We start from the raw sequence: 10,443 nt of genomic DNA, 5'->3' as shown, positions 1-10,443 counted from the left end.
TGCTGCACTTGAAGCCCGACTGTCGCGAGTATTCCGATGAGAATCGCAGATCGCTTCGCGCTGCAGCAGCTGCAGCTGGAGATCAATCCCAAACACGCCATTGTGAAGAGCGTGGTGAGCTGGCCACGCTGCTCGCGGAGCAACTCTTCGCCAATGCCATGGTCGGTGCTGGACTGTCCGAAGACCCTCGGCTGCTTCTCGTGAAGATGAACGATCTGCTGGTCAAGGTTCTGGAGAAATTCTAAAGCGAGGGAATTTTGCATTCTGTCTGTTAATATAAAAGAAATAATAAAAATGCTCTTTTAGTGCTCATAATTTGACGGCTTTGGTGTTGCGCAACGCGCCTACAAAGCATGTGGATCATCGTTATCTCTGGGCTGATACCTGGGGAATCTTGCATCTCTGCGATAAGATGTGAGAATCATGGGGTTTAATTGCAGCCTCCGCATTCCGCGCCTCCTCACCTCGTCCATACAGACAGAGAGAATCGGTGAGAATCGTTTTTGAAGATTTACCCAAGAAATTATTCTCATTGGCGCTCATCGTATTTGTATTTCAAGGTAGCGACGCGCGATATCATGCCTCCAATTTTACGTAATGCGAAAATTGGGTACATAAATAGATAAAATAGATTTGCGGAAAGATACATTCAGTTAACTTTCGTCACTTTTTTCACATAATTTCCATTGCTGAATTGTGGATTATCAGTCATTTCCAAGCCGAGTGTCTTGGGATTTACGTAATTGTAATATCAGCAAACAAGAAATAAGAAGAAAAATGATATTTTATGAAGGCATGGAAGAGGGAAAGAGCGGGAAATTCCAGAAATCCATCACATCGTTCCATTTGCCCACTCACAGGGGCACCGTAAAAATGTTCGACGAAACCCTTCAAATGCACATTCTCGCAACCAACTTCACAGCGGAAGTGTCATTTACTGCAGATTTGCAAAAGTGCAGGACATTTTCTAAAATACAAATCCACTTATCAAGCGCTTTCATAAGCCAAAAGTGGTTTTTTCTCGCCACTCGTATCGCTTTATTTGCTGAAGAAGCGAATTTGGGGTAAATTTCGTGGTTTTGACTCGCGTAGTTGTGTGCGAAAATTGACATTTGGCACGTCATGCGCTCGCGATAGAAGAGCTCATGTGATTGGCTGATAATGCTGGAAACGTCCCGTTTCGCCCAATCAGCGCCTGTTTTGTATGGTCATGTGACAGCGTCTGGCGCAGGGCAGTAATTAGGGTGACTCTGCTCCAGGGCGTGAAAATTGAGATTGAAGACCGCTGGTGTGGAAAAATCACGAGAAATTTAATACATTTACCTTTCTTTCGCGTATATGAAACTATTTCCCTAGCACACTTGGGAGAGATTGGGTGGATTTGGGAATCTGGAGGAGGTTTAAGTGTGTTGGGGGCGATCGATCGCCTGGTGCGGCCCTGTGCTTTCTGTCATATGACCATCTCGTTCAAGTTCTCTGCACAGTCAGACATCTTTCTTCTGAGAGAGTGAATCGGTGGTGTAGGCCATATTTGACAGTGGAATCAATTTAGTTTAGTGAAGTGAGTGTGTGAAGCGAGTTCGGTTCGCCAGGATCCATCTTGAGGAGATCAACTAGAAGGCCAGCTTGTTCCTCCGACCAGCCTGTAAATACTCTCTCTCGCCCAGTCACACCAGCGTTCGTGCCAGCGAGCAAAGGAAATTCTTTGAGAAGAGCAACAAGAGAAGAAAAAAAAACAGCACACACATAGAAAATGGCGCTGCCAGAGGAATCACCCGTCTATGGACCATTTTTCGGAGTTATGGGCGCCGCGGCTGCTATCATCTTCAGCGGTAAGGAATACGCCCCGTGGCGTGCGCTCTCCGGACTGGTGCTGGGGGCGCGCGAGATGGGAAAAAGTGGAGCTCTCTCTCTCTCATCGTGGCCGCTATCGATTTTGTGGGCCAAGGACTGCCTGTGTGCTCAGCGCCAGAGACAGAGAGGGGAGCTCCTCTCGTGCGAGAAGTCAGTTGAATGCACTTTTTATCTCCTGGCGACGCTCTTCCTCCCGCCCGTGTGCCCTTGGCGCTGCTTCTGGGGCGCTCCCTGGGCAGCAGGCGAGGGAGCGCGCAAGGGCGAGGGTGGAAAAGGGGGCTGGCGAGAGCGTAAGAGAGGCAGAGCGCCAGAGAGAGAGTGAGAGAGAATGCATGCGTGTGAGAGAAATTCCGTGAAATTGAGGCGATACTCTTCCCACAAGCAGTTCGGCTCATCAGCCCGTCACTCTTGCACTCATAGAAATCGTGTGTCTGAAGTGAGAGTGAGTCACGGGACTGAAATTTTTCCATGGCCGGCCGCCCCCCGTGGGGCCTCAGCGGCGGACGTGTGTGTGCTGAGAATTCGCGGAAAACTCCCTCTGATCACTCCCGGATCTGTGGGCGGGGGATGCAGGGATTCTGGGCATGTGGAAATCCACCGTCTCATGACACATTCATGACTGTATCGATTTTTGCCACCACATTTTCTCCATCGTCGTCTCAGGATGGTGGGTTTTTTTTGGCTCGGCGGGGCGACAGGAGAGGAGCACCTTTGCACCTCTGGATGATCGCGGTGCTCAGAAGGAGGTCACATGCCTTCCAGTACTTTCGAGATAATCTCTGATATGGAATTTGTCACATTCATCACTCACACAGGCAATGTTATTGTATCTCTTCAAGGTGTTGTGTCGTCGCCAGAGCACCTGATCGGGCGCGCTGCTCCTGCAGGAGCGCGCCTGGGAGTGCGACGACAAGTCACCTGAGCTGTGTGAACGCCCAGGAAGATGATGATTGTCAGGTGACACACTCAGCCAAGGTGTTGTTGCTCAGTCGGCGGCGGGCAGATTGAATTCCTTGATAGTGTTGGAGTGCGAGAGAGAATCATGTGACTCCTGGAAAAATTGTCGTGAGGCAGCACTTAAGATGATACTAAAGGCCTCCACATCCGCAAATTCATGTGATTCTCAACTCCCCTGCAATGCGTGCGTGTGTTGTTTGTGTGTGGATTTTTCCTGTGATTTTTCCTTGTCTATTCAATCAATTCTACAACTTTTCACCAACTTTTTACTCTCCATATGATTTCAAGGAAATTTTCCACGCAAGTCTTGTGACAACCCTTGTATGTTTGCTCTTCTCTCTTCATCTCTCTCACTCTCTGATAAAGATGATCAATCTCAAAGTTCAGAAATCTTCTCCACAAAATATAATAATTCTTTTCTTCTTTTCCTGCAAACACACAAATGGAGAAAAATGTGGTTTTTTTTTTTACTTCATTGATTATTTGCTGAATTGAGCAGCTTTTAATTGTTGCCTTTCTGGCTTGGCAATTTGTGTTGTGCTGCTGTGCATTGTAATAGAGAGACGATAAAATGCCGTCTCTCGACGGTAATAATTCTTCCCAGACAATTTCCCATTCAGATGTGGAGAAGATGGTTATGGAATGGAGAGACAGAGAGAGAGGGATGTTATAAAACACCTGTGGTCACGTGGTGTCAGTGGATTTTTGATGTCAGGTGACGTTTTAACCGTTTTAAATGGGAATTTGTGTGGAATTAATTCACACATATGTACGTGCGCTCGCGAACTGAAGGTTGTTCTGTGTGTGAGTTGGAAAAAAGGCCTGATATCTACTTGTAATTACACAATAATCTACCTTCACAATGAGACAAAATGTCGGAGAGTTTTTCACCTAATATAATATGTTGATGTGAGTGTAGTGTGTGGAAAAACACATTTTCCCCATGCTATCTAAATGACATCAAATATTGTGTCTTGTCGAGTTGATAGTGAGGCCTAGAGGAGACATAGTGCTCGATCGCACAATCGCTGAATGGATTGAGGAGGAGAGAAGCGAAGAGGGACGCGCGACAGACTGACAGTGATGCGATTAATAAGCATAAACCATGGACATGCAGCATAAAATGATATTTTTCATGACTACGAGAGAAAGAAGGAGAGAGAGTGTGTGTGTGTGAATGAGACAGGTTTTGTGAGTGGCCCTCAAATAGCCATTTTCCACTCTCAATATTATAACGTGTGCATGGAAAGGCAATTAATTGTTGGAAATAATATTATTATTGAAAAGAATTTGCATGCAAAATGTGTAGCCTTTTCCACAATCATCTAACTTTACACACAAGCGAGTGAAAGAGAGAGAATCTCAATGAAAACTGTGTTCATTGACAAATTTGTTAGCTCCATTTTTCACCTGCTTGCTGAAAAGTTTAATTCATCAAGGTTGGATTTCGAGGAAGTTTTTCAGGCGGGGGAAATTTTTCAACGTTCCGACATTCAATTGAGCACGTTTTAAAACTGATTTTAAATCATCCAAAATTAGCAAATGATAGTTGATTTTTTTTTTAATTTTATCAAAAGCGTGAAATTTTACAGTAAAACACTTTGGAAGTTATTGAGATTTTTCCAAGATTTCTAACCTGATCAGCATAAAGTTTAATTTGTCCCAAATTTGAATTGATTTTCGTCACAATTTACTTTTGTAAATGATGTTGAACAAAACCTCTGTTTTCTCCGTTTGTTGTATTGGAATGTTGTCTCGTGTTTGAGCGAAAAGGACAACTTGTTGCTGTTTGTGATGAAAGATGTTTTATAATAATTGAATTTATGAATTAAAGATGAAATGCGGGGAGAAATACTAGAAATAGTGAAGTGAGAAGTATAAAATGTGGAGAACATTCTCACTTTCTCTAATCGCACACTCTTTGCCGTGTGAAGAGTTTGATAAAGATTTTGAGTGTCTTATCAATTTGTTGATTTCAAATCGCACTTTCTGGATACGGTTTTTTTTCTGTTCCTTCACGGGCGCGTTCTGTTGAGGAGTGTCACGCTCCGATTGAGACACAAGATTTGTGTTCCCTTTTGCGCTACCACATTTTTTTTTCCTTATCACTGTTCACTGATTTAATTTTCTGTCTCTTCTTTCTTTTCTATGCCTTGTGCAGAAGCTCAAAATCCAACGCCAAACGGTCACAGAGATTAGATTGATGGCGATATTATCGGGAGGTGATTTCGTAATGGGTGAAAATGTACACAAGAAAAGACGTTTGAGGAAAAATGTCGGCTTGTAACTATAACTAGAATGATTCTTTGACAATTCATTTTATCCAAATTGGTGTGCTGATGAGACAGTTAATTAAATGTATGATTTGTAAATTGACGAACGCGTCATGATTTATGGAAAGAAAAGAATGGGATCGAAAGGCAGACAGAGAGAGAGAGAAAGAGAGAAGAAGCTGGAGTGAATTGTGAGTGAGCGCGCGCGTGTGGCGACCTCGTGACCCATCATTTTATCTTTTCCTCCCAGTGACACAAAACTCTGATGGAGGCGCGCAAAATTTATTTGTTATGATTTGAATTATAAACTATCAAATGACTTTAATTTACAAGCCTGGCAAATTAATCAAATCACAGTTTTGTATTATTTTCTGATTCTTTCTTGCTCTATTACGACTATTACGAAAGAAAAACACACACTTTGCTAAGCAGAATTTTTTAGTAAAATTACTTGTTCGCCAATTTCCACATGAAGTGCGAAAAAGGTCATTTGGGAAAAATTGTTTGTGTGTTTCCATATGGTTTCATTTAATATATTCCGGGCGTATCTTTTGCTCTCTCGTGGGAGAGAGAGAGAGAGAGAGAAAAGGGTCTTTTCTCAGAGAGAGAGAAAGAGGAAAAATGTGTGACATTTTCTAGCCAAAAAGTTGGTGAATATTATTGTGTCGTGTAAATTCCATAAAATGCTCCTGATTTGTGTCTTTTGCGCATCTATTCAGAGATTTTTGGTGAGAGTCAGAGAGTGTGTGTGTGGGAGAGAGAGAGAGAATTTGCAAAATGTGGGACGTTGAAATTCTTCAGGTGAAGTCTATCAAAACCACCCTTTAAAACTCAGTCACTCTTGTGAGGAAAATGAATGAGAAAACAACGATGAAGACAAATCGATTGAGACGTCAATGGGAATCCCCTTTTAGGCTCTCGATGAGCTGGAATGTTAGCGAGAATCGCCCCCATGTGGATCTCATACAGTTTTCATACTATTTTCATTGTTCCCCCACTTCTTATTTTCATGCTAAATTTAGTTAGAAGAAATTCTTGAGCAGAGAGAGAGAAAAATGTATGTTAAGAGAGTGCAATTTGTGGGGAAATTTCTTTCATCTCACTCTCATTTTCTCTTTTCTCTCTGTCTTCCTCTCTCTCTTTCTCTGGCGCGCGCGATTAATGGCATTTGGTCAGTTTTCAATTACAGGAAGTGTCCGAAAGAATCTCTTGTTCTCACCACTCTCACTCTATGGCTTGATAGAATTGAAAAGAAGAGAGAGAGAGACTTGTTGGGAATTTATCAGTATAATTGTGTGCAACAAAAGAGCACGAGTAATAAATAAATAGGACTTTAAATGGAAGAAGTAATAAGACGAGAGAGAGAGAGAAGAAGGAGGAAAAAAACACGATGAAGGTTCACTGATTAGATTTACTTGTTGTGTTTGACGAATTTGTTCGATGTGTTTCGCAGTCACACAATTTTTTTCAGGCTATCCGCGTATTTCCTTGAGTGTTTTGCGGAGCATTTATAAAATGGTCTCGCTGTCTGTGTTTGTGGGGAAATTTACAATGAGATGGTCACGTCAGTTGACTAATTGGCATGAGTATTGGGTACTTGAGTGACAAAAATAAAAATTATAACACTTCAATCTCTAAATGACTGATTGGCTGATGGTTCCAATAAATTTTCACGTACAAAGAGATGCGTTATCAGCCATACGTCCCTCATTAAAAGCAGAGAGAGAGAGAGAGGAAGGGTGTTCTTATCAGTTTGTCCGCTTCTTTTTGTTCAGGGGTTGTTTTTCCATGCAAATATTCTCTTTTAATTTATGATGATTTCGACCATATAAATTTGATTGAGTGTTAGTGTGAATGTGTGTGACGTTGGGTGGGAATTTTCCACCTTCGTAGTGACATTTTGCAGAGTTCAGTGCAAAAATTAGCACATCTCTTCCACGTGGCATTGAATGCAAACAATGTTGTCTGGACAGAAAATGGGATTTTCTTTGGGGTACAGAAAAGAAAGAATCATGCCAAGAACGTGTGAGAAAGTGAGTTGGTTTTTTTTTGCTCTCTTCCCATCATTAGACTTATGATTATAATTGTAATTGAGACCATAAAAGTATATCATTTTACGTTCTTTTCTTTACGATGTGTGTATATCTATGGAATTGTGAAGATGAGATCCAGAAAGAGCCTGAATCTGAGATTTTTTTTTATACTTTGGTGTAACTTCAAAAGCAGAGAGAGAGAGAAGAAAGCTAATGATTGTGTGTTGTTTTGTGTCCTTGCAGCGCTGGGAGCTGCCTATGGAACGGCAAAGTCAGGAACAGGTATCGCTGCCATGTCGGTGATGCGACCGGAGTTGATCATGAAGTCCATCATTCCCGTGGTCATGGCTGGTATCATTGCCATCTACGGTCTGGTCGTGGCTGTACTTATTGCCGGTGCTCTGGAAGAACCCAGCAAATACAGTCTGTATAAGTGAGTGTCTCACATTGGCGTGCATTGAGTTGATCAGAGAGGATCTAATGCCATGTGTTCTTTCCTCATTCCGCAGGGGCTTCATCCATCTGGGCGCTGGCTTGGCTGTGGGCTTCTCCGGCTTGGCGGCCGGCTTTGCGATCGGTATTGTGGGTGATGCTGGTGTCCGTGGAACTGCCCAGCAACCTCGTCTCTTCGTCGGTATGATTCTGATCCTCATTTTCGCCGAAGTCTTGGGTCTCTACGGTCTCATTGTGGCCATCTATCTGTACACCAAGTAAACGACCAACCGAATAGCTCCCCCCCTTTCTATTTTCACACAAAAAAAAGAGCAGAGAGAAGTCGAGGTGGAGAGGAAGAGAAGAAGAAGAGAAACACACACAAACACATTACACCAAATGAAAAGATTAATTAAAACATCCATTTTGAATGAAGTTTGAAAACAGAGCGAGAAAAATTTGTTTAGTTTCTTTTTTGAGAAAAACATAATATCACCTTCATTGACAGGATAGAGAAGAGAGAAAGAGAGAAAAGAAAGAGGAAAAACAGAAACACACCCACGTTTTAACAGTTAGTGAAGAAGGAAATGGTGGAAAAGGAGGAGAAAGAAAAGAAAAAAACAAGCAGAAAAGAAACCCAAGTTGAGTAATATATAATTTAAGTTATGAATGGAGGAGTATATAAAATGAAGAGTAGAACAATTTTTCTTTGTCGCGCATCCTGAAAGGAATTCTCTTGTTGTATTAAGGTGAAAATGAAGTGAGAATATATAGAGAGAAAAAAAAATATGGTGAAGATCTCCTCCTCGTTTGAGGAGGGTGAGATTCCCTACTATGTAAATTTAATTACTTTCTTTTCTGTGTCCCTCATTTTTGGTGTTTTTTTTTGCCCACACACACATTTTTTAGTTCTGTTTATGCTTTCGTATTACGTAAATAAGGATGGCAGGCCACTTAACGACGATGATGATGATGATGAGAGATCAGTCGAAAAACACCTCCTCCTCTTGCTATCGAGAAGGAGACTTTCACATTCACTAAACTGCAGTCCTGTGGAGGTAGAGAGAGAGAAAGAGAAGGAGAGGGCTTTCTGTCGTGCCGTCAGAGCCTCTGACTCGGGTCTGGTGCCAGCGGGTCCGCCCACGTGTTAGAGAGCCGGTCGATGTGTCGTGATGCTGGACGCGGAGACGGGCTCTTTGGGGCGCTGCGCGCTGGATCCACGAGGGATGCGCTCGAGACTCTGACGGCGCGCGCGCGCGCGCGCGATTGTGGTGCAATTTCCCTTTTGTCATGTCCATTCTGCCATCAGGATCCCATCAGCCCGGGCGCTACCATCCCTCCACCCTTTTAGCCGCTAAGTTCCAACCATTCGTCCCGGTTCCTCGGGAGAAAGAGTCTTTCAGCACAATTTCTAGAGACAATTCGTTCGGAGGATTTTTCTTTTTGCATAAAAAGAGAGAAAAAGTGTTTGAGATCGAGGTAAAAATGAAGAAGAAGAAGATGATGAAAATTCTTAGGAAGTGTGAGAAGAAGAGAAGGAATAAATTGAATTTCTTTGTTAATTTCTATTTTTTCGTTTTCTTTGAAGATGAAACCTATATAGTTATTAAATAAAATATTTTTAGATATAATAAGATACGAATTAACTTAATTCAAAATGTATATGTACAGTTTTTAGTGAATATGATGATGGAAAAAAAGAAATAGTGAAGAATATTGAAATTTTCAGATCAACATCTTGTTTAGGCTCCATTTTTATAATTTTCAAATACATTTTGATCCCACAGAAGACATGTAATATTTTGCTTTGTCAATCAAATGCAGCTGTTAGGATTTCTGATTCTTTATAATCTTGTTCTTGTAACTGGAAAGAAAGAGACAAAAAAAACCCCTTTCATCATAGAAACGAATAATTTTCTCACTATTTTTTCTCCCTCTGAAATGTTTTGTTCTAAGACATTGAAAGAGAAAAAAAACCCCTTCAAATTTCGGTTAATTCTTGTTTCCTTGCGCATTAAACTTTCAATCAATCAATCACACAACAACAACAACAACAAAAAACGAATGAATTGAAGAAAAAGTTTGAGAAGAAACATCGTGAATGGTGTAAATAAATAAATATCAATTGTGTACCGAAGAATTAATTAAGATGAAAAAATCATACAAAAATGAAGTTATATCATTATTAGCTTTCTGTGTATAAAAAAAAAGATGAAAAATATGTACTAAAAGTGACTATAAAACACAAATTTATCCGGAAACATTTCTTAAAAATCATGAAAGAGAAAAATATTGAGGAATTTTGCTGTCGCTCATTGAGTTTGAAGTGAGAAAGAGAACAAAGAAGTAAAAAATACTACCCTCAATAGGAATATTTTTAACTGTATAAAAGGAAAAAAAACAAAGAAAGGATGTCGATTGAGTGCAAACTTTTGAGTTTTTGCGATGGTTTGAGATGCAAGCGAGTGAGAAAAAGGGAAGTTATAGAGCATATAAATAGAAGAGAAAGTAGATGAGATAAGACTATAAAAGCATAAAAAATACTATACAAAAATAATTGATTACATTTATCGTCATTAAAAAAAAAAACGAGACAAAGATTGTCAGGGGTCGAAGAATATCACTGAGAAATGAAGTTAAAAAAAAAGAATAAATTTGTACATTCCAACAACTTATTTATCTGTTTAATCCATAGACAGCAGCAACAGAAAACTTATTTAAAATCATCAAGTATATAAAAATGAGAAAATTCAGTGTTCAAGTTTAATTAAACAATAAAATGATTTCAAATAATTTTATTGTGTTTCAATAATCCCAATTCATTTTATTTCAATCAAGAGAAAAAGAGTTGAGAATCCGATTGAGAAGGAAAAGTATCAAAATTCTGTTGGTTT

At 40.6% G+C, this 10,443-nt stretch overlaps 1 protein-coding gene across 1 annotated transcript; it reads left to right on the top strand.

Moving 5' to 3' along the window:
- Positions 1–1,448: 1,448 nt before the first annotated feature.
- Positions 1,449–10,342, top strand: LOC132265332 (V-type proton ATPase 16 kDa proteolipid subunit c). Its single transcript, XM_059765930.1, has 3 exons — positions 1,449–1,832; positions 7,361–7,550; positions 7,627–10,342. The coding sequence occupies exons 1-3, from the start codon at positions 1,754–1,756 to the stop codon at positions 7,829–7,831; spliced, it is 474 nt and encodes a 157-aa protein (XP_059621913.1). The 5' UTR covers positions 1,449–1,753; the 3' UTR covers positions 7,832–10,342.
- The last annotated feature ends 101 nt before the right edge of the window (positions 10,343–10,443 follow it).

This window comes from Phlebotomus argentipes, unplaced genomic scaffold (genome assembly GCF_947086385.1).
Source record: "Phlebotomus argentipes unplaced genomic scaffold, Phlebotomus argentipes genome assembly contig_2, whole genome shotgun sequence".
Lineage (NCBI taxonomy): Eukaryota > Metazoa > Arthropoda > Insecta > Diptera > Psychodidae > Phlebotomus > Phlebotomus argentipes.
The sequence above is the reverse complement of the archived record's forward strand: the minus strand, read 5'-3'. Positions and strand labels throughout refer to the sequence as shown.